The sequence below is a fragment of the Castanea sativa genome, chromosome 1 (genome assembly GCF_040712315.1).
Source record: "Castanea sativa cultivar Marrone di Chiusa Pesio chromosome 1, ASM4071231v1".
Taxonomy (NCBI): Eukaryota; Viridiplantae; Streptophyta; class Magnoliopsida; order Fagales; family Fagaceae; genus Castanea; species Castanea sativa.
Window position 1 is genome coordinate 10,809,302 of NC_134013.1, and position 24,565 is coordinate 10,833,866.

The 24,565-nt window shown below is 34.6% G+C and overlaps 2 protein-coding genes and 4 non-coding genes across 7 annotated transcripts; 1 reads left to right on the forward strand and 5 right to left on the reverse strand.

Moving 5' to 3' along the window:
• Nucleotides 1–371: 371 nt before the first annotated feature.
• On the reverse strand, nt 372–453 carry LOC142623035 (small nucleolar RNA R38). Its single transcript, XR_012842059.1, has one exon. It is a non-coding gene; the product is annotated as a small nucleolar RNA R38 (small nucleolar RNA).
• Nucleotides 454–667: 214 nt separating this feature from the next.
• On the reverse strand, nt 668–761 carry LOC142622982 (small nucleolar RNA snoR20a). Its single transcript, XR_012842014.1, has one exon. It is a non-coding gene; the product is annotated as a small nucleolar RNA snoR20a (small nucleolar RNA).
• Nucleotides 762–808: 47 nt separating this feature from the next.
• Nucleotides 809–892, reverse strand: LOC142623036 (small nucleolar RNA R38). The gene has a single exon (XR_012842060.1). It is a non-coding gene; the product is annotated as a small nucleolar RNA R38 (small nucleolar RNA).
• Nucleotides 893–975: 83 nt separating this feature from the next.
• LOC142622979 (small nucleolar RNA snoR64a) lies at nt 976–1,057 on the reverse strand. The gene has a single exon (XR_012842012.1). It is a non-coding gene; the product is annotated as a small nucleolar RNA snoR64a (small nucleolar RNA).
• Nucleotides 1,058–6,693: 5,636 nt separating this feature from the next.
• On the forward strand, nt 6,694–11,734 carry LOC142621594 (bZIP transcription factor 29-like). Of its 2 annotated transcripts, XM_075794887.1 has the most exons (5): nt 6,694–6,959; nt 7,173–8,435; nt 8,520–8,652; nt 8,799–8,883; nt 11,152–11,734. In XM_075794887.1, the coding sequence occupies exons 2-5, from the start codon at nt 7,204–7,206 to the stop codon at nt 11,403–11,405; spliced, it is 1,704 nt and encodes a 567-aa protein (XP_075651002.1). In that variant the 5' UTR covers nt 6,694–6,959; nt 7,173–7,203; the 3' UTR covers nt 11,406–11,734. The 2 variants fall into 2 exon arrangements, with proteins under 2 accessions (XP_075651002.1, XP_075651001.1); XM_075794886.1 differs by having other exon boundaries at nt 6,792–8,435.
• A 2,134-nt stretch (nt 11,735–13,868) lies between these two features.
• On the reverse strand, nt 13,869–23,996 carry LOC142606738 (uncharacterized). Its single transcript, XM_075778077.1, has 16 exons — nt 23,448–23,996; nt 23,254–23,315; nt 23,086–23,153; nt 22,628–22,749; nt 21,907–22,012; nt 21,521–21,572; nt 19,585–19,702; nt 19,334–19,364; nt 19,197–19,220; nt 18,968–19,092; nt 17,636–17,717; nt 15,813–15,935; nt 15,668–15,721; nt 15,483–15,552; nt 14,864–14,897; nt 13,869–14,496 (listed from the first exon to the last, which is right to left on the reverse strand). Exons 1-16 carry the CDS (start codon nt 23,650–23,652, stop codon nt 14,162–14,164), a joined length of 1,611 nt encoding a protein of 536 aa, XP_075634192.1. The 5' UTR covers nt 23,653–23,996; the 3' UTR covers nt 13,869–14,161.
• Between the last annotated feature and the right edge of the window lie 569 nt (nt 23,997–24,565).

Consider the following 24,565-nt stretch of genomic DNA (forward strand, 5'->3'; position numbering starts at 1 on the left):
ACAAACATTATTGTCATATTGTGTTTCACATTTTAATCCCAACTGGTAGCATTATATTTATGCGTTTCTCTATAAATCCCAACTGATGCACACAACTATCCTTGCATTACGATAAAGATCTTGCTATCACACATAGCTAAGGAGAGGGTTGGATGTTGGAGCATAATCTGGTCACTTTGAGCTTTAAACTCGAGAATTTATCACTCCAAAATCACCAATATCAAAACTCTGATAAGGCAAAGATTAATATGAAGTTATAGTTTATAAACTTATTGATTAAAAGAATGTAAAAGGCAAGCAAATTATTCATTAAATTACAATTTTCTAGCAGAGAAAATAAAAAAACGGATGAGATGAAGACTCTACAGTGTGAGTGTGTCAGATTACAAAATCTCAGCACCAATGCATCAGACAGGGATAACTGTATAATTATTGTTCTCATCATTCACAACACTGTAGAGACCAATCCATAGATGATTTAGTAAAAGTTAAAACAAAACATAGTAAAAACAATTTGAAATGTTACAATTTTGAAAATCAAAGCCTCAGCCAACAATCTTGTAGATGAACTGGCACCTCCTGATGTTTCCATCAGAGGCGTCCAAAGTTCAAGTCACCCCTTCCTCGACCATCAAACTATAAAAAATAAATAAATAAACAAATAAAAGCCTCAGACCGTCCTAGTTCATGAATTTCGACACATAAGCAAGTTTATTATCAACTTGCATTTCAGTCAACCATTAAAGATCTTCATCATTGGCTATTTTTGAAAAATAAAACTTTCAAAACTGAAATACGCATAAGTATTTGCAATGTCAGAATTTAGAAATATCAGCACCAAATATCAGACAGGGATAACTGTTTATTTCATAAGTATTCGTCATCCATAATTGTATCCAATGACAAAACCAAACATAGAACACTAAGAAACAACAACGTAAATTTTGTTCGAATCGAAAAAAGAAAGAAAGAGAGGCATCAGATCTTCCTATTCAGAGTTTTGAATCATTGTACCCAAAATCAAAGTCTGAGCACTCTAAACAATTCAAAAAAAGATTCATCATTCGCCCCATACATACATACACACACACACACACACACACATACACACACACATATGAACTTCGAAGAAGATGGAAAATTGGAGATAGAGAAGAGTCGGTGAGGACAGGGAAGACGGCGATGTATGAGCTAGGGTTTTTGCAGGTTTATGGTGAAATGGCTTGGCTTTTATAGAGTTGATTCAGCTGGGGCTTTAGTGTTTGGGGACTTGATCGGACGGCTACGATTTAATATAGGATTGATCTCCTCTTTTCTTTCTTTTTTGATAAAATTGATCACCTCTTTTTGGTGATGCATAAGCGGAGAAATTGACCCTTTGGGCTCGGAGATCTGGGCCTATTGGATTATGAGGGTCACAACAATAAATCAAATTGGGCTCTTTGGGGGGCTAAATTACACATTTGATCCTAAGTTTAAGGTTATTTTTATTTTAGTCTTTATTTTTTTCTCTTTTTTATTAATTTTAATTAATTATAGTGTAAAAATATGATTTGAACCTTGGACAATGATGGAGCCAAAATTTTTTTTTGCAAATCTATGTCATTTTGATATGCCTTAACATATATGATGTAAAGAGAAATATTATAATTTTTAGAAAATATATATATATATATTATAATAATAAAAAACTACTTGAAAAACTTTATTTTATATGACAAAGGTAGACTAGTTACAACATGTCCCAACTTTTTAATTATTAAAATCCTAACATGTTTTTCTTAACAAAAAAAAAGTATGCATTCTATAAGTGCACAATTGTACCCGGACCCAAAAATTAATGTTGGGCTCAAGCCCAATGAGCCTTATACAATATAATTTGTAGAGTATGGGTTTGAAATCTAGATTCGGGATGTTGGAGGTTTGATTAGCAAGCTAAAATGTTACAATCTATGCAAATGATGAATGAATATGACAAATAGATCTCCTCGGATGTAAGTCGAGGACGATTTGTATAAATACTCTCTTTCTAGGCCAAAGTTTACAATTCTTAGTTCTCTTTTTAGTTTAGGAGCCGATCCCCTTCTCTTTCCTCTCTCGTCTCCTTATATACTTCTTCCTCTTTACTGTTCATCCACGTGTCATACAAATATTTCCTTTAGATACTTGTCCCATCCACCACCTTCTTGAAGTCTTTAAATAATAGCAGGAAGGTTCAATTCTATTATTCAGAGGTCATTTCCCTATTAATGCGGCCAGGAAGGTAGATGCAGGGTATTTAATATGGAGGTAGCAGCCTTTTTCCTATATATTTCTATCACCTTCTTACCCTCTTGCGTCTCGATGGAGTTAGGTGGTAGAAAAAGGCACATGCCACATATCGAAGTAGAGATTGGATTGGATTGAATCAATTGTCAAGTGTGGCGGATCGGGTTTAAGTTGAAATCAAAGTGACAGATTTTGGTGGAGAGCTCAATAGAGATGGCAGATTTGGGCGAAGCTATGCACAATGAATGGTGATCCGGCCATGATGAAGACATATTTGAGCTTGCAAAGGGAGATTTGATCATGGAGTAGATAGATCGAGCCATGGCGAAGGAGATGATGGTTAGGTTGGTTCAGATTAAGTTTTGGAGAGGCAGAATTACCACTCTATTGAAAGTCATCAGGTTTTGGATGGAATCACCTGTCACCAACCGCTAAGGCGTCGGGTCGGGCGACGATTGGCTCAGGTTCGGTTGGTTACATCAAATGGGTTAAGTGATGGGTTTTGGTGGGCATGTCTACCTTACATACACACTCACTTTTTTTTATTTATCTTTTATCCCATCTCTTGCTCTTTCTTTTTCTTTTTATTTTTTATTTTTCACATTTCTCTTCCTTAATAAACTCCAACTATTCTCTCTAAGATTTTGTTATTATTCTTACTTTACGTACGTTTTTAATATCAGATTATGAGATATTCTTATTTTCAGTGTGATAAAATTTTAAGTAATTATAATAAAAATAATGTTGTATTTCTTATAAAATTGCATTTTTTTATTTTCTATTTGTACTTCAGAGAAAATAAAATTATTAAAATTAATATAAATAAGAAAATTTTAAAAATGGTTCATTAATATATGCTTATAGTGCATCTGATAACAAAATTCTATATATATAAAAGATAAAAGATACACAAAAATCATTTAAATTTAAAATTATAAATTAAAGGATCATTCATGTATAAAACTCCAACGACAATGGAATCATTGCGGATTTTTATTTATGACGAGATGTACCCGTCCCTCATTTCGAAGTAAGACGCTTTGATTTTACGCAAGCCCAATGACTCCAATTTAAAGATCAGTATTCATTATATATATATATATATATATATATATATATATATATCTATGTTTTGATGAGATCAGTATTCATCCATGATATGATAACAAAAAAAAGAAAAAGAAAAAAAAAGAGTATTCATTCATGATATTAAGAGTGAGGTCTTGGTGCTCGCCGTACGCGAATTAGTCCTGTTAATCATGATAGAAGACTGAGGGCTTGTGGGTTTTAATGGTGTCAAACATGAGATGATGTCAACTTTTTTTAGATACCAGGCTAATTATTATTATTTTTCTTTTCTTTCACCAAATATCATTTTCTCGTTATTACGTGATTCAACTACACTGTTACTTTCCATTTAAAGAAAATACATGAATACTATTTCCCAATAAATAAAAATAATCTAGATCATTACTAAGGTTTAATAGCATTCCTTTTTTTTGACAAATGAGAGTATTTAAACTTTTTGAGCATCTGATTATTCCCACAAGTGAATGCAGTCTCTTGTTTCACACGAACCAAGTTATTATAAGGAGTTTTCTATAAAAAAAGAAGAAGTTATTATAAGGAAGAATCCCATGAGAGTGAACCCAATATGTTAGAGAGAAGTTTCAAACTTAGATCTAATGGATATCATAAAGCTTTAAAATATACTAAACCAACCATTTGGGGTTAAGAGCATTACGAGTTTCATTTGTAATGAATTCTCTAATCCAGTTATTGTATGAAAAAAAATACCATATTTATCATGTTAATGGATTTTTTTTAAATCCATACCACTAGAAAAAAGGAAAAATAATTGTTTTTTTTGTTTATTGTTTTTTTATCAACAATCGAAGTGTTCATAGTTGGCTACCCACTTGTGGTGAGTGGGGATGCTCTTTAACCCAAAGGTAAGGGGGCACATTAAAAGATTATTTCATAAAAGGATGGACAAATCAACATGTAATCACATCCCAACGTAACAATTCTAATATATACATTGACAAAGTTTAGTTACAAAATTAGTTGTAACTTTAAACTACAACCTTACTTAATAAAATAAATACTACTATTGTAGGGTCAATGGGCCCAAGAACACGTATTAGGTTGGCCCAAGAGTATTTTTTGGGCTAAAGGCCCAATCCAAGGACACTGAGTGGTCCGAGGATATGAGAATGTCAACCCACGAAGCAATACTAATAGGTTAAGAAGTGATATCTGATAAAGGATATCCAGAAAGGTGGTCCGAGAAATAATATGTCATCGGCTTTGTGCTTTACAAAACCGAGATAGGAGAATGGCTGGTTAACGTCCACAGGCAATATTCTAGAAGATCCAATAAGTAAGGGTAAGCTTGGTAGATATGGAAGATAAGAAGAAGGGTGGTGAAAATATCTAAGATAAAGATGTTACCACTGCCACTGCATTGAATGCTCTGCAACTGCTTATCTGGTCGCATTAATGAGAAAGTGATACCTGAGTATCAGGTTTTAGCCTTATAGCTGCCTCCAAAGACTTCAGGAGAGGTGGATGGGACAAGTATCTAAATAGTAATCTGATCCATACGTGAAAGAAGGGGAGAAGGAGCGAGAAGATATAAAAGGAAGAGGAAGACGATTAGAAGGGGGATAGAAGAAAAACAGAGAGAAAACACTGTATACGTCACGAGTCATAGCTGTAATCTATCTTAGAACGAGATAATACAAATCATCATCGGCTTGTGTCCGAGGATAAGATTATTTCATATAAACAGTTCCTTGTGTGTATCATTGGGATTGAGCCCATCATTTTTTGTTATCTAACATCACTAGAACCTAGATTTCAAGTCTACTCTCTATAAATTTCATTGTATTGGGTTTTTTGGGCCCATCCCCTTCTCAATGTGGGTTTGGGTGCAAATTGTGGTCTTACAACTATATATTTTGAAAATCTAACTGTTGAATTACATGTTCTTTACGCTTTTAATACATATGTTAAATTTTGTGTCAATCTGATTTTATTTATTATATGATCCATAAGCTCATATTGTATGCATAATTTTAAACTACAAAAACTTGCAATTTAAACAATTTATTGATGACATAGCTATTGATCTTTAATTTTCTAAAAATTTTACAAGCATGAAGGATATAAAAAGAAGATATTTAATGGTAGATTTGTCAAAATTCACTTACAATAAAAAAATATTGAGTAAGGTTGTAGCCTAAGGTTACAACCAATTTTGTAGCTAAACTTTCCTATATACATTCAAGTAATCAAGTTCGCCAACAAACTTTCCAACAAGCCTTTTCATTAATTTTTTTTAAAAAAATTATTGTTTCACTTCAATTTAAAAAAAGAGAGTTAAATTATAAATTGGCTTATTATATTCCTAACTATCAAACCAAAGACACTGATATCTATAATTTTTTTATATAAAAATTTTTATTGTATGATTTATAGAAAGTCTCATGTATAGTTTTGAATGAGAAAAAAAAGTGAGGAATTCTCGATCATCTTAGGGTGATCATTTTCTCAACAAATGCTCTATTACCCTTGTAGAATATTTATTTTTATTGATTCTTTTTTTTTAATACATCATTCTAGCTCAATTTTATCCCAGTTTGGCTGAGGCATGAATATAGCTATGTGCCGCTTCAATTATATAGAAATTCTTGAACTCAATAGTTAAGAATATTCAAGTCAAATTAATCATTTTGACTGACCATTTTTCTAACTGAATTTTTCTTCAATAGCTTGACAAATCCCCTTTTTATTTACAAAAACAACATTATAGATATAAAGAAAAAAACTGTCACTGTGCAAAATGACAAAGTCCTAAACGGAACTAAATGGCAAATACCTACTAAAAAACAAAATCCGAAACTGAAATATATAAGATCAATAAAACTGAAGTTTGAAAATTTTTAAACCCTAACACAAAAAAGCCCACCCTAACACAAAAAACCTTCCCTATCTTTATCTAGCTGGCCGTCTGAACGCTTTAATTACCCAAAAAAGAATCCACCGACATACGCCGGCTATGGTAATTCAAAAACATAAACCTGGGTTTCAAAGTAATAAAATAATAATCCTATAAAAAAGTAATACTATAATAATAATAATAATAATAAGAAATACTACTATTTTGTCATTCATTTTTCATATACCTTTTTTATCTTTAATGAATCTTTTACTGCCCCACGATAAATGGCGGAGATAAAGGGTGAGATAGACAAAAAAAAAAAAAAGAAAGAAAGAAGCCACCGTAATCGACACGATCGCGTAATCAAACCGCGTAAAAGAAATGAAAATCTCGTTATATCCACGCGGATTTAACGTATCGCAAAACACATGCCTCTCTTACTATATTCTACTAGTCATCCAAGCTCTCTTACATATTGTCCGAAAAGAGTGAGAGAAAGAAAGAAAGAAAGAAATATAAAGAAAAAGACAAAAACCCTTATAAATATATATAAAAATAAATATAAGTTTTCTATACTGTACTCTTCCATAGTCTATGCGGCAATTCTGATTCTAAAAACTTTTCCAAACCCAACCCTCTTAAGCCTATTTCCTGGATATCACCGCCACACTTGGTTCATAAACTTGGTGGCTCATAAAACTGCCGTTCACTGAGGTCTGTGAGAGTTGCTATTTCACTGTACGAGGTAGGGTCTATGACTATGATTATGATTATGTATCCCTCAATATCTGTATGTTCTGCTTCTTCTTTTTCCTTTCTTTTTTAGTTTTTTTTTTTAGATTATTAGGTTTTAGTAAATTAGCAGACTTTGATTCTAGTGTCGGTTTTAGAGGTTTGATTACTATATATATATATATAGAACAGTGCTTAGGGTTTTTGTTTTTGTTTTTGTTTTTAGGTTGTGATTGAAGGTTTAGTATTAGAGGGAGATGGGTGGCACTAATGAAAATGGTGCTGGTATGCAAGGGCTTCAATCTACATTTGGTTTGAAGCCAAAGAATCAATTTGATGTGCAAAATTTCAATACCCTTCAAAAGGGTGTGCCTATGCGTCAATTGCCACAAAATTTGAGTCCTAGTAGTGAGAACAGTAATAAGAGGCCTGGTATACCACCCTCACACCCTAATAACTCTGTTAATTCGATGCAATATTCACAGTTTACGGGGTCCAGACCAGCCTCTAGGCAGCCGGGTTCGCAGAATTTGAGCCCGGGGCCTTCCCATACTAGGTCTTTATCTCAACCTTCTTTTTTCATGCTTGATAGTTTGCCCCCTTTGAGCCCTTTGCCCTCTATGAGCTCTCTCTCAGACCCGATTATGGCTGATGTGTCTATGGAAGAAAGTGTTGTTAATTCTCATGCCCAGCCTCATGGTGGAAATGGAGGTAATGCGTTTCGAGTTGGTGAGGGCCTTCCACCTCGTAAAGGTGGACACCGTCGTTCTAATAGTGATAATCTTCCGTTAGGATTCTCAGCCATGATTCAAGCTTCACCACAATTGATGCCCATTGGGAGTCGGGGAGTTTTGGAACGGTCAGTTTCTGGGAGAGAGAATTCGGGAGCGGAAAAGCCAGCCACGTTGGTGATGAAATCGGAATTGAAAAGGGATAGGGATGGCAATAACATTGCTGATGGGACAGGTGAAGGGAAATCGGAGGGGGAAATTTCAGATGACTTGATTAATGTATACATGAACTTTGAAAACATTGATAAAATGAACTCATCTGGTACTGAGGAAAAGGATTTGGATAGCAGAGCCAGTGGCTCGAGGACAAATGGATGTGATAGCAGTGATAATGAAGTGGAAAGTCGGATAAATGGCTACCCAAACAGTTTGCAAGGGTTAAGTTCTGGTTTTTCTAATGAGAAGAGGGAAGGAAAGAGAATTGCTGGTGGAGAAACGACACCTACTGTTCGACACTATAGAAGTGTTTCAATGGATAGTTATATGGAAAGTTTGAATTTTGATGATGAATCACCAAAGCTTCCGCCTATAGGAACTGGGGTGGGTCAACACTTGCCTAGCAATGTAATTGATGGGAACTCAAGTAAGTTTAGCATGGAGCTTGGAAATGTTGAGTTTAGTGATGCTGAGCTGCAAAAGATCAAGGAAAATGCAAAACTGACTGAGATTGCACTATCAGACCCCAAACGTGCCAAGAGGTTTGCTTTTTTCTGTTTTTGGTATATTCTAGGCAATATATGTTTCATTGAGTTGATTTGCTTATTAGTGATCCACTCGTCCAGGATTTTGGCCAATCGTCAATCAGCTGCCCGTTCTAAGGAGCGGAAGACACGGCACACTGCAGACTTAGAGCACAAGGCACAAATTCTAGAGACAGAGAACACTACATTGTCTGCAGAGGTTACAAAGTTACAGGTTGGTATCTAGTATGATGAGTTTATGATAACAACTATTAATTAGTCTTAAATGATTCTTTTTTTTTTCCTTTTTCTTTTTTAATTTTTAATTTTTATTTATATTCATGATATTTTATTGATTTTGTTTTCTATACTTGTATCCAGAGAGAGTCTCTTGCACTTCAGAGTGAGAACAAGGAGTTGAAATTTCGCCTTCAGGCCATGGAACAAGAGTCCAAACTCAAAGATGGTGTGTTTACTTTTTCTTCTGCTTCTTATGTATTAGTCAGAATCAACCTTGATTGATTGCGCCATATTCATTCTTATCAAAAGAATTACTTCCACCAGAACCACTCTGATTTCATGAAGATGTCATCATATGAAAATTACTTATCAGTCAAAAAAAAAAAAAAAATTGTCAACTACTCCAAATGTAAGCATGGACTGTTTAAGAAACTTTTTCTCAAAACCTATCTCCTGGTTTTCAAGTGTTGTATTTCTAGCTAGTTTAAATTGTTGATATTTTAACTTACCCCCTTCAATTTTTATACAGCTGAAAAATGCTACCCCATCCTCTTTTGCAAAAGTCCACCTACTTGACTCTAGCTACTCATTTCACTTTACCAGTTTGTCCCATTACCACTTTAGTATACGAAAACTTCTAACTTTGCCAAAGTACTTGTTTCCTGTACCTTTTCCCCCTTTTGGCAATATTATAGCTGTATTGTTATTTGATAGTTCTTTTTGCATTGATCAATCACTTCTCGTAGGATATGAACTTGTTGACATATTCAATTGTTAAACATAATTCATGTATCTTTGAATGAACATAGACAAACTAGGATATAGTTGCTTCATTTTGTTATTGTAAATCTTATGTATGAGGGGGTAAACTTCAATGTTTACAATTTTCTCAATGTCTTCTGGTACTTATTAAAAAACTAGTAAGGAAAAGGAATAAAATTCCTGTTAGTAAATGTGATATTGAGAAATCAAATCCCAAAGACTCCTTACTGTCTTAATTAGGGTCTGTTTGGTAAGAATATTTAAATATAGTTTTTTGTTTTGCAACCTAGAAAATAGTGGGTCCCACACTTGGATATATTGTTTGGCTGATGTTCTCTAAATACTGTTTTCAGAAAATTGTATCTAATTTTCCTTATTCAGAACATGATTTTGAAAACAGTTGAGAAGATGTTTTCAAGATACAAAAAATGTTTTTAATGGCATAGTTGTAAATAAATTGAAAACAGTAGACTCCACAAATTTGTTCAAACTCTTCTATCCCTTAAATTAAGAAGCCTATCTTTATCACAAAAAAATTCTCACACTTCAATTTGAAACTTATCATTATAAATAAATAAAAAGTACATGAGTTCTATTCCCTTATCTTTATCCATATATATATACAAAGTAATCTACAGATTCTACACGTTACTCTTTGAAATTTTTTCAAAAATACATAAAAAATAAAATTGGTCTCCTGAACATTTATTTTTTGTTTTCAATATTTTGAAAATTGTTCTTAAAAGTGGGAGTCAAACACATATAATGTAAAAATTATTATTTGAAAACTAATTTCAATATCAATTTTTTGAAAATAGTTTTCATACTGTTTTGAAAACAAAAACAAAAATCATCCTACCAAACAAGCCCTTAGCGTCAATAAAAGCATGCATAGGCACTTAAAAAAAAAAAGCATAGGCATACTCTTTTTTAATTGATGTTGCTATGTTGTCTAAAAAATACATGGAGTATGTACTTTTTACATCTCCCACGTCATAAAGGGTTGGATTGTGAATTTATTGAGAATTTTTATTGCTCCTGTATGCTGTAGTAACAATATGTTTCCACACCTGTTGAAACTTTTTGAAGGGATAAATTCTTCCACCAAAAAGAGAGGTAAATTGGACGTCTAATGAAATATCCATAGAGATATTGTTGTGGGAAATTTTAGTAAGATTTATCCATTTATAGAAACGAAGCCTAAGGAGAAAATATTCACAAATAACAGCGGCTTTTTAATTTGTTCATACCTTCAGATTTGCAAATATCCCCATCTTACCTTTCTAGTTTGTACCATTGTGTAAATGTTTGTCTCAATCATGGATATCTCAAGCAAGTTTGTGGCCTTTTTTCATGGTTCCCTGGTTGGGGGTTTTGATGCAAGTCATTAAACCTGCACTGGAATCAGTTCGTTGCTGATCTTTCATTTTTTGATATATACTTTTTCAATTTCATTCTCTCATCATAAGATTTTTATGTTGTGGTTTAATATCATCTTTTCATATTTGATTATGGTATTTTAAGTTCTTGCTGGCAGTGTGGCTGTGTTTGGGTTAATAAGGGCCTGTTTGTTATATCATTTCAAACTCACATTTGTACATTTTAAACAACATTACACACATTTCTACACACTTTTTCACCTACACGTATTTTAAAAAACTACAAAAATCTCATCTCAAACTACTCTACCAAACACCCCCTAAATTTGCCTGTTTTGGCTTTTGATGTGCAGCTTTGAATGAGACCTTGACCACAGAAGTCCAGCGTTTAAGGCTCGCTGCAACAGAGTGCGGTGGTGAAGGCTACTTGGCGAACCTCATGGCCCAGCAGCTTTCCATTAATCAACAGATGTTTCAGTTGCAGCACGCCCAGCCCAGGCAGCTTTACCATTTGTCGCAGGAGCAACAACATCTGCTGCAACAGCAGGCACAACTGCAGCCCCAGCAGCAGAATTGTGATACGGGTGACCAGGAGACAAACCAGTAGGTTGGCCATCCAACAGCCATCTAGTGTCAATCAAAACTGCATGGTGTCTTTTAACTTATTTTGAAATACAGGTAGTGTGCAATCGTATATAAGCTTCTTTATATAATTATTTATTTTATTCAACTTAGTCATTTTTTAAAATCTGGTTGGCTATGAGATGTAATTGGAATTTGAGCTAAACTCTGTTTAGTTCTTTCTTCTGAGCTAGAGCCAAGAAAAGTTCTTTTCTGACATTATTAACAATCTATAGTTTTGGTTTTGGCTACACATTGATACTCATATTTCATTTTCGTGGGTATAATATGGCTGCATGCTGGCTTTGTTTCCCATGGATGATATCTTTTAAGTTTTGTTTGCTACAAGCTCCTTCTAACAGTATTTTTTTGTTGTTGTTGTTGTTGTTTTGTTTTTTTTTTTTTTCGTTCCCCCCCCCCCCCCCAAAAAAAAAAAAAACTATCTGTCTTCATTGTACTTTGAATAATATTAGTATACTACATACAAAAAGAAAAAAAAAAAAATACTTTGATGAAAAGATTAGGCACACCGCTCAATTGCTTGAAATTGGTTGATCATTTACGAGCCATCGATGTATTAGTGAAGAAGAATTATTCAATTCAAGTAGGGTGGATTTAAAAATAAAAATAAAAAGTAGTAGGAGGAATATTTTACCTAAAAAAAAAGTGGTTGAATGCAATGGCTTTGGTAGTGTAACTAAAACAACAGTTTTCAGTGTTTAAACAATATTATACGTATTTCTACACACTTTTTCACTTACACATATTTAAAAAATACAAACAACGTTATTAGAACAACATTACCCTTCACTCCAATTTTCTTAAATACATTGTGATTCTTGGAGTTACATGTTGACTTCTTTTGTGTCCCCTTATATTAAATGAATAGTCCTTAAAACTTAAAAAGTTTCAAATGAGAGATTTTACTTTTTATTACTTAAATAAAGTTAAAAAAAAAAGGAGTGCTATTGGTCCCTCGATCTAATTCTGTTAATTTTCTTGTTTATGGCTAGGCAAGCAAGGTGGCATTTTTAAATGATATTTTATAGTGCCACATCAACTATTAAAATACTGTATTGAGTTTTAATGATTAAAAAAATAATTTAATTTTTAAAAACATTTAAATACCAAAACTAGAAGGTAAAAAAATTCCAATTTTGGAGAATGTCCACGTCCTCTCTACTTTCACCGTCGGAGTAAAATTGAGGCAAGGTAAATATTTTGAGCTTCCCTTGTTTGGTCATGTTGGATTTATTGGGTTTACACAGAAGGAAAGACAACCCATTGACGGATTTGAGCGAATAATTTTTTCTTTTTTTTGCTGAAGATTTGAGCGAATACTGAAGAAGGATGAGGATGCAGCAGAAGGCTATTGACATTGATTGAAGTTACAAAACCCATTTTTACAAGGAAGAACAATACACTATTGTGTTATCCCAACTTTATAAAACCCTTCACTCAAAAAAAAAAAAAAAAAAAATTTATAAAACCCAACTCTGTTTAACAAAAGTTTAGAAAGCCCAATTTTCCAACTTCTTACAGGTTTTTGTCCCCTTGTCCGCCGCCTAGCGATAAGGCAACTTTTTGTCCCCTTGTCCGCCGCCTAGCGATAAGGCAACAATGGCCTATTACGCTTCTCCGCCTGCCTTAACGCTCCGCCTAACCTTGCGTTAAGGCAACAACAATGGCTATTACACCCATGGTACGTAGAGAGTTGAGAGGAGATGAAGAGTACAAATTCGGCATTTTTTTTTCTTCCTTTTTTAAAGTGTTTTTAAAAATTATATTAATTTTTTTAAACATAAAATTTCACCTATTAAAAAATGCCACCTCATTGCTCCAAATTAATATTTTCATAATTTTGTTCCCATAAGTTCTAAGAGATAGCAAGAGATTAATACAAGAAAGAAGCTTACACCTCATTCACTTCTCTCCATTTCTAAGAAGTAAGAACAATCCAAAGGACAAATTCACAAATTTTCAATACTACAATGTTTACAAGTACCTTCTTTCCAACTCATAAGTCATAATACATGAAATCAATTGGGTTGGAGGGAACGTAAGGAATAAAATAAAGGGCTCATTCTTTAAATAGAAACCAAAGACAAACTTCAAAGTAAGAACATGGCAAGCGTTGCCACTAGCATTTTCTAATTTCCTCATTTGTTTTCCTCAATTACGCAATCACATATTAGTGAGAAGAAGAGTCAAAAAAGAAAAGAAAAGAAAAGGAAGAGTTTAAAACAATTAAAAGAAGTGCAAATATTTCCACTTGAAGAGAATATGCAACTAATGACTTCCGAGGGACTTCCTCTTTGAATTCCAATGTTTACATTTACCTTCTTTCCAACTAATAATACATTATCAATTGGGGGCCTTCCTCTTTCCCACTAATAATAATACATGAAATCAATTGGGTTAGAGGGAACAAAAGGAATAAAAGAAAGGGTGAAAAACCAATCATTCTTTAAATAGAAACAAATGAGAATCTCATTCAAAGTAAGAACATGGTAGAAGCTACCACTAACATTCTCTAAATTTGCCAGGACCTCAAAATGAAATGTTAGTACAGAAGAATTGTTTTCATCAATTCCGCAAGGTGCATTTTAGTGAGATGAAGAGTTAAAAAATAAAAAGAAGAAATTAAAACAATTAAAAGAGCTGCAAATACAGTAGCCAATGGATTAAAGTACACCTCTCCACAAAGAGAGACAAAATTTCCACTTTAAGAGAATATGCAACTTATGACTTACGGGGCCTTCCTCTTTTACCGGATTTCGCTTGAGGTGGCGGCTGTGAGCTTTTGTTTGCTGAAGGAGGGCGCCCCCGTCCACGCACTGGTTTAGCGGCACCCTTACCTTGACCTCTATTAGAACCCTTCCCACCTTGACTTTTCTTTTCCGCCTTCCCATTGGGCTGTTCTTCACCATTTTCACTGTCATCATCATCACTCTCCTCATCTTCAGAGTCGGATGAATCTTTAGACTTCTTCCTCTTCTTGGAGTAATTAGAAGCTTTAGCAGCACCCTTTTTAGTAGTTTGCTTGGCAACAGTTTTGCTCTCAGGCTCCTCACTCCCTGCAGCAAGAGTAGTTCAGTAACTAGTTTAGAATCAGACAGCTTCAATGCTAAGTTGAAAACAGGATTAAAAAATGATTTGTGTTCTCTTGACAGCCAAGTTTAGGTCAGATCTTTCAGGCCTGGCACAGGAGGCGGCCAGGTAGAAATGTCACCCTTAAAAAACTGCAAATAAAAGCATTACCCACTTCTTCAAAAATTGTCAAGTGTCCCTAGCCTCAAGTAAAATATTACTTCTGTTCGAAACATGTACATGATGAAATCTTCCAACGGTAATTCAGACAACATATATATGTGTGTGTGTGTATATATATAATTTGATAAGTATAATTCAGACCAAATATTAAAAACCTATACATCAGCATACCTTCCCCAGAACCTTTGCCATCATATACATCAAGCTGGGGCAAAAAAGAAAAAGAAAAAAGTAGTTAATAATTGCTGTGCCTGTGTTATTGAAAGCATATAAAAAAAGAAGCAGCAGCTAACATATCAAGAAGATAAAAGTAGATCAATGCAAGACAACACATATCAAGATTTAGGATTAAGAATATTCATATTTCATCCAGCTAATTTTTCCAAGCAAAAACCATATCCGAATCCTTATAATCACAAAAAACTACCAGGCATGCCTCTCCAACAATAATTCAACTCTTAAAACCCAAATGTCAAAGAAATTCCTTTGGTCAAAATTTTTCATCCTCAACTATGAGGATTTTATTTTGTTAGTTGAACCCACAACTAATTTCTTCATCCTCATCCTCATCCTCCACCCAAAACTCTGAGGAGTAAGTGCCACTTGAGCCAAGGCTCAATGGATATATAAATTTTTTTAAAGTACTCAAAAGTCACTAGAGATATTGAGGCTGAACTGTAGAAGAGTGAACGTGCATTACAATCAAAACATGCAATTGTAGTAAGACCATAGATACAAAGAGCACTTTACAATTCCAATACAGGATTGTAAAGTTGTTTTGGATACTCACTTGATCAAGTCGATCACCAGCATTTGTTCTATCAACAATCACCATGGAAAGGCCAGAACCACATGCAACACTATTAGAGAGGAGGGGGTTAAAAAAAAGAAATCCATTGTCACATCCTATGGGTACGATTGTAATAAAAACATAATAAAAAAATAAATTTGATAAATAAGTAAATAAATACCCACCTGATGACATGCATGCCCTCAAGAATATCTACCTTTTTTGGTGTTGCAGAGGATCTAAGGAGCAGAAACAAAAACAGACAAAATTTAACGAGGAAAGAATGGAATCCTTAAAAAAATATTATTATCCAAAGTGATAAACACATACTTCTGCCCAGTAGGGCCAAATCCCAGCTCTCCGTATTGTGCGTGGCCCCAACTTATGCAGGAGGAATCAGCACCAACAAAATGGTGCATACTACCTGAATCCATGCAACGTATGTTCCAACCACTGTAAAAATCCAGACAAGGAAAATTATCTTAGCAATATGCAGAGTAGCAAAGAAACCTAATAAGAATAACTCAGCCAAAATAAATTTTCCCTTCAGTAACGTATAAGAGCTATATGCTTCGAAGAAAGATATAAGAAAATTATAATACCGAACATGGCATTGGCTCTAAACCAGCAACTAAAGCCATTAGCCAGGGACACTTGTAAAACTGAAGGCAATACAAATTCTGAAGGGTGAGTGGGATAGTGAACAACCAGGTTGGAGGCCAAGTACATGATTCTGGCTGGAGAGGACAATTTTATATACAGAAAGAAAACAGCAAAAGGGAAATCATCCAGCATTGAGCCAGCAACCAGTCTCTGATGTACTTCAAGAGCAGGTCAGCAGCATTTAAGCATCAACAATTCCAAGGTCTGTGATAAAGGCAAGCCAATTTCCTAGATAAGCCTTGGGAAGAAATTATCAGCTCAAAAAACAATTATCAAGTTAAAATAGGGATGTTACAGCATTCATTCTATTGACAAAGTACCATAGCTTGATTCTGCAGTGCTTCCTTGTCCATACTAAGCCAAATGTCTCGGTTGAGTTGACGTAGGTCTTCTGATCAAGCACTCTTACCATAGGGGGACAGGGGGGGAGGGGGGGGGGGGGAAGGAAATTGAAGTCCCAGCCAGAATTCAAGAGAGAAACCTAAAGTCCTTGTGGTAAAGTCTCATTTGCATGGTAATACAACCCTGAGTTTGAGATCCATCTTCATGCTGACCTATTACTGCCTGCCCCATTATGCGTCCTAATTCTACTTTCTTGCCCCCATAATGTATGTCGTGTCAAAAGGTTACACATATTTTCTCCCCTTCTTATCCCATAAAGTCTCATTTGTTTATGAATATTTGCCTCCAAAACATGCAAAATGTATTGATGTAAAGGGGTCAAATTCTTTCCTTTGACCCTTTCTTTTCCCACAAGAGACATCATTTATTACAGGACAGAGAGTAATTTTGACCATTACTCAGGAAGTTAAGATAGAAAAGTTCCAAGGTTGTAATAGGTCAAATACCATGAAAAAAGTGCCCACCACTTCTAGAAAAGCTGTGGGAAATTTCACAGAAAATAAGGAAAAAAAGAGATCATGTTATTTAAAAACATTTTGAGGCACGCAGAAAAGTTTCCGCAGTGTACAAGAGTATCGTAGTTGCATCACCCTTTTCCACTGATGAGGGGGTAAATAGAAGCTACAGCAGCTCCTACCCATTCAACTGCAGAGGCTTATAATTAAATATGCGAGAACCAACATCAATATGCCACCACAACTTAATCGTATAGAGAAAAAGCAAAAAGCAAAGGAGAGACAACTAAAAAAAGGAGGGAAGAATAGGGCTCATTATGAACATGATAAGAAAAGCAAGTAAACCAGTGCCAGGGTCATCAGTGGAACCAAACATAGCGTAAGCACTCTAAAAGACTCAACAACGTAAAGCACAATCTAACCAAGAAAATAGGAGAAGGAAATCAAACGATATGTAACACGTACAATAGAATAATAGATAGAAAAAGACATAACAAATGGCCAGAGAAATTACTGTCTAAAGAACCAAAAAGAAACGACCAAGTGCTGGCAGCAGCAACCATAGATGCCGAAGGAAACAAAGAAAAAAGAAATTGCTAATTAAAGTAACAAAATCACAGGGCAAAGTAGAACCTTAAATCCATGAGAGGTTTAGGATACATCCAGTCATCACCAGTGGTCTTTATTTTGCCCCACATATACAGCTGCCCTCCAGCTAAAAGCAAAACACAAACAAAACCAATTTGTAAGAGGAAAAGGTTGTAACAAAAACACAAAAATTGTAAATTAGGGACACTAAGGTTCACACTTTTCCTTTTTTTGGAATAGTTACTAAACTTCACAAAGAATATATTTACATATCCTATTCCCCCCCCCCCCCCCACCTTTTTTTCATTTTACAAGGTAAGGAGAATCTTACAAATCCACAATCCAATCCATGAAGTTTACAAGCACCCAGTAGGTTTTTGAATCCACGACCTTACCCTCCACCCTTTCTAATGGGCAGAGGTCCAGAGGAGGTGCCTTTTGAGCTAAAGCTAAAGCTCATTGCCAGGCACCCCTTACATTCCTATGGTAGGATCCCAATTTGGCTAACTGTCATAATAACATATTTATTTAGCTTAAAAATAAGGCAAATAGATAAACAGACAATTCAGTCTTGAGGAACTAAGTAAGGAGCCCAAATTGTAAGGTTAGTCATGTCCTTTCTGTAATTTCAACCACCCTCAATCATGTAGATCAAGAAGCCAAGTGGATACCAAAAGAGCTGAACCAACATTTTGGTCCTTTCTTTCTTTTAATCAAAGGAAGAAAAGAACATGATTGCATAAATAGAATACAATTTAACATCTTAGTTTTAGGATATAGCAAACCAAACTAAAGCCCTATGTAGATGTGTTGCAACCCTGCATCACCATGCTTACAGTTAATCAGATATTCATTCTTGAATCACAAAAGAAAGAGACCGGCCACAATGTTTAACCCTCTGTCAAACAAACGCAAATCAGAGAAGGGGTGGTAAGTGGGTAACTAACACAGTTTAAGCATAAATTGAATTTTTCCATAGCCTTCCAAGAATCATATATGATGATCCCATACATGGTAGTCTACTTGATTGGTTTGTCCATTCGTGCCCTTATATAATAAGATCCAGGGCAGGGTAGTAGAGAAACTTGCATTCTATTAATTCTACTAACATAACACATTATCATGTTGTTCAAATTCATCTAATTAACTTCCTAGTTGGCATTAAATCAAGGAATGATATATCAACCTTAAGCTAAGTTCACAAATCACGACAAATGTGAACATCTTCAAGCAGACAACTAATAAAAAGATAACAGCAGAGAGGATAACGTAAATATGAGAGAAATCAGTAAGAGTTTTTTTTTTTTTTGGATAGAGAAATCAGTAACAGATTTCATCCAACAAGTTTAGTGAAACACAGAAATGAATAAGAAATACCAGCAGTGCAAGCAGAGTTAACAGAACCAGCTGATACCACTGCATCAGGAGGTAGAACATTGTGCCTCTGAAAAACATCAACACGACGAGGGGACCACTCATCCTTCTGCTCCCTATGTCCGAGCCTACACATCATCATTCAAGGAGTTACATGCACAAGATACAGGCACTACATTAAACAATCAAGTCTGAGAAAATTCATTCACAATACAAAATATTAAGTACCAACCTTCCATAACCACCAAAGCCCCACCTAAGCATATTTCAACAATAAAAAGTCAACAGCCATAGATATAATGCCAAATTAACAGGAAGAAAATGAAGGGTAATGCTATTTCACACTGAATACACTGAAGAAGCACTTACGTGTAAACAAAGCCATTTGAATCAACCGCCACTGTATGCCCAAAACCAGAAAAGTACATAAAACAATAATGTTTTTTGATAAGTAATGATGTTTTTATTACAGTATTAGTGCACACAAAAATGAACACAAACTAGCCTTAGAATTTATATAAAACAAACATTATAATAAGTGGCAGTATGTTGAAAAGGAGGAAAAGGGGAAAAGGAGGGAGAGGAGGTCGGGGTAGGGTGAAGCAGATGCTATTAGTAACCTGTATGGTTCGCTCCACATGCAACTTTGACAATTGTTTCCCCAGAAAGGGAAGCTATTGCTTTAGGGCGTGGTTGGGCTTCATAAGCAAGCCTCACTGAGCTGTCTTTAGTGTTGTACTGCAGGCACATCCAAAAAATTATGTCAAGCTTCAAACTAAAGCAAGTCTCACTTTACATGGATTCATGTGTCTGTATACATCGTGTATCCCTATGTCTTTGTGTGCATCTGTGTATAAATTTATGACAATTTTATCCAGGGTAATGGCTACAGACTAGGTAATGCCAGATTTAAGAGGCTTCAAATGTCAACAGTAATTTTAGCTAAGGAGTAAGGCCTCAGCACAGCTTAAAGTACATTAATAGCTCTGTATTGAGCATTCATGATGAATTAGAAAACTAAGGATCATTTATTCTTTGCAAGCCTATATCCTAAATCCAATCCTACATCTTGCCCATTATAAGCATATCCAGGATCAGCTCACCCCCCCCCCCCCTTTTCCATTAAGAAGTTGTTGTGTTGCATCAACTTCTTAGTGTGATCCTCAGCTGGTATCAAAACTTTTTACATCATAGAAGATCCTATTAGAAACAATTGATACTTTTTGAGGGGATCAAGATACTTCTTAGGAAGAAATGTCTTCCATAAAGTTTCCAAGAAATATATGATCAGACGGTTACTTTCTATGACTACACAGAATAGGCAAAATATCCAGTGAAAACAAAAGAATACAACTATAAAAAATTTCTAATATGCAAACACTCTAATTCTTAATAGTCATTAAAAACCTGAAGATTTAGAATGAAAAATCAATAGAATTTCAATTTTAAAACAGATATTGGGAGGTATTATGCACCACTTACTACCATTAAACTTTTAGTGGTACTCAGTGATGAGTGGTGGGGGGGGGGGGGGCAAATTTATAAGAAATATACACACCCACACGCATATACACAAGTACGTGAGACCAACACAAATAAGAACTATTCATGTGAATACTGGGTAAATGTAAGAAATTCCACACAAAAAACATATTCATTATATTACATTCATCTTTTTGGGTTTTTTTTTTTTTTTAACAATGACTAAGCCAATTTGCACTTATTTTTAGTCAAATTCCACTTACAATTCATTTGAGAGGATTTCTAGTAGCTAAAAAAAACCATAACATACAACTCAACTGAAATGTGATATTTTGAATAATACTAATTAAATAATTAAATTGTTACAATTTTTAAAATTGTAATGTAATTATATATTTTTTATACAGGAATTATATTGTGAATATATATGCACCTAAACTTCAAAGATTAACTTAAAAGACAATATTAAACTTTGGAGTTTATTATTTACTTATCATTATTTTTATTACTTATAAACAAATTTTCATGAAGAAGAATAAATTATTCCATTATGAATTTTGAGCTTCTTTGATCATTCTATATATCTTTTAAGAAGTAACAATTTTTTTTTCCTTTGTTGTTACCCATACTTCTTTATTATTATTTTTATTTCCAACCTTTATTTTCCTTTATCAGTTTTGGACCTTTAAAAAACACCGATAAAATAGGAAAGATTGTCTTTTCCTTTTTCAAAGAAAGTTTGACATAAAAAATAACACTAGTCTATTAGTTATGATATAAATAAAAAAGAAATTCATTTAAAAAAATTAATTATGATGGATAAAAGGTGCAAATTAAGTCATCCAAAGGGGGAGGGGGGTCTTTGGGAACTTTGGTCATAGAAGAAGTTAAACATTAAAAAAAGAGATATATATATATATATATATATATATATATATATATATATATATATATATATATATATATATGAAGACGACAGAGCACAGGTAAATATACATTTAAGGAACCATGCCACTATGACCAAGACTTAAAGGGAAGAGTTTTAAAAGCAAATAGAAAAACATAAAAGCATACCTCATTGTCCGTTCCATGCCCAAGTTGTCCATACTGTGGAAGACCTGCGGTCCTAGAAACAATAAACACTTTGCAAATCAGCAACTAATCTGAATAAATTGGGAACCACAAAGGCATGAAGAATTGGCTGAACAACCAAGATTTTTTTTTTTTTTTATGACATAACTTCACTCAGATTAGTTGCACATCGCAAAGAATACTGTACAACAATCCTCACTATTAATCAAACTCCCATGAGCAACTGACCCCCACCCGCTAGAACCAGTTACCAGGTAATCTAGGGGCTTTTTCACCCTTGAAGGGCTGAGCTATTTATCCTCATGCCCAGGAGGCACCAAGAATTTAAATATAAAAACAAAAAATAGAAAAGTATCCACAAACCATACAGTATAGAAGCTCCTTCAACAGAAGTTAACCACACGGTGAAGTCAGCTCCACAAGCAGTATTTTTTACATCGGACACAAGACAGCGAACAGGAGATGACTCAATTTCTACAAACAAAAAAGCAACAATGTAAAGCAGATGATGGTTAGTTGCTAAATGATGTCTCATGGAGATAAAGAAACAAGCCCAAGAACATTAACAAGAATACATGTTTTCGCACAGGCAAACTAACAACAACAACAACAAAAACAACCTGTTGTAATTAAAATCACATGATATTTGTTGACAAATAATTTTAAACTGTGAACCCAAATAATGGATTCAGCGATCTGCACTCAATATAATTCCAAAGGGAAACTTGGATAAAAGCATATTGTAATCCCTGAATCACACTTTCCCCATGGACCATTAAATTGAAATCACATAATCTTACACGTAGTGAGTAGAGGGTTAATTCTTCATGCAATCACTGTCCTAAAACTACCCCACTTCAGCATGAAATGAGATATATTTGCCACAGGTTACAAAAGGTATAAGCATGAATAAGAAACTTTGAGATATCAATGCACCCTGCCTCATATGAAGTAAAATTTTACCCATTAAATCTACAAATAGCGAAGCAGACCTCAAAGTGACCAGCCCTAGCAAAAAAATTGCTATCCAAATTGCAAATGCAAGCTCCTGGAAATTTCATACAACCAATTTTTTAAAAATGAACCTACCATTCCGTACAGAGCCTGAACCCAGCTGCCCATGTTTGTTCCAGCCAAAAGAGAGGGAATTGCCATCTGCAGTAACCACCACTGTATGACTTCTCCCTGATGCAGCTTTGGTGACTTTGTACCTTCAAGGTAAAGCCATAACAACTTGAATGATTTAATAAATAAATAAGTAGCGGCTTAAAAATTCTATGAAGAAATTTTAAGTCAATAATTTACAAGTCAAAAAAAATCACCAAATGTGCAATTAGCACACAATAACGAGAGAAAGATAGATCCTTCACAGAACAATCATCACAACCACCACTCAATGAGTCTTGCTACTACAAGCCTCGCTAAGTACACAAAGCTTTGATAAGCAAGTTACATTAGATACTCCCAATTCCATACCCACTTCAACTGATTGGAACAAACACAGTGCAATAAATTGATTACATTCCATTGACAAAACAATAGCTTACTTTAGAAGTTCAGAAACTACAGTCGGCCTATCGCGTTGAAGTGTATCTCCATGACCAAGTTGCCCCTTCTGCACACCAAAGCTTCATAACTTAATATACTACACAAATGTTTGTATGTATGTATGTATGTAAGCATAAAATTCGAGTTTAAAAGTGTTATCATCATGCCTCATTGCGCCCCCACGTATAGCAACGCCCTTCCACATCCAACGCCACGCAATGACACGACGCTATATATATATACATATCCACATCACATTACATAAAACAATCAGAACAGAAGCAAGCTCAACATACCAACAACAAAAAAAAATTGATCGCGTTTTCAGTGAAAATCAAACCAATGAAAAGAGAAAGTTTACCGCAACCAGTGGCGACGAATCGGATATCGACGCCGAGGAGTGGACGAAGGCGAGTGGGAGAGACCAAGTTGCCTTCGATGCTACCTTTGCGGCGACCAATCGCGTCCCAACACGTGCCGCCACAGAACAAAAGCTCACCGGCTTTCTCATTCTTCTCCTGCTCCCCCTCAACCTCAACCTTCTTCCCCGCCTCCACCGCAGCCATTTCCAACGGTCAAATTTTTTTTGAGCTTAGTTCCCTCAAAAATAGCAGATCTAACGGTCAGATTTTGAAAATAGAAAAAAAAAGAAGAAAAAGAAAGAGGAACTGACGGCTTTGATGAAGTTGAAATTAGGCGGGAAACGGTGGTAACGGCTAGTATTAAGAGATCGGAGAGAGAGAGAGAGAGTAGCAGTGGAGATTTAGGGTTCTAGACGAAGTGGAGCGATGAGATAGAGAGATGAAGAAGGAAACCCTAAAAATCGGTAAGAGCACCAAAACAAAGAAAAAGAGAAGGAATAGAAAGGGATTGTTTGGGATTTCCGAGAACAGGGGCTCTTTATTATACACTATGTTTGTTTCAGCAATGATGTTTTCTAGAAAATGAGTTATTTTTTAAAAAATATTTTCTATAAAACTATCTCATTTTTTAATATTTGGTAGCAACTTTAAATGAATTAAAAAATAGTCTCATAACTTTCCTTATTTAGCTTGCTGTGAAATAGAGTTTTTTTCCAAAAAAATTTAATGGAAAACAATCTCCAAAAATAAGCCATACATTTTATGTTGACCAAAGATAGTTTTCCTTTGACTTATTTTTTTTTTATACTACCAAACACTGAAAAACAAGAAAAACTATCTTTACACCAAATTTTTCATTGAAACAAACGGAGCGTTAATAATGAGAAATAAATTTCGTGGGAGAGAGAGAGAGAGAGAGAAAATGTATTACGGATTAGATTTTGTAGCGCATTGTATTACGAGTCGCTGTCATGAGATTTTTTCTAATTTCTACTTTTCTCCACTAGTCTGGTGTAGTAGTCATCGTCAAAAGATTCAAAAACTCTTTGGATTTGCGGATACCGCATCTGCTTTTTGGACTCAGCTGATAATAAAGCAGTGGCGTAGGTTTGATTTT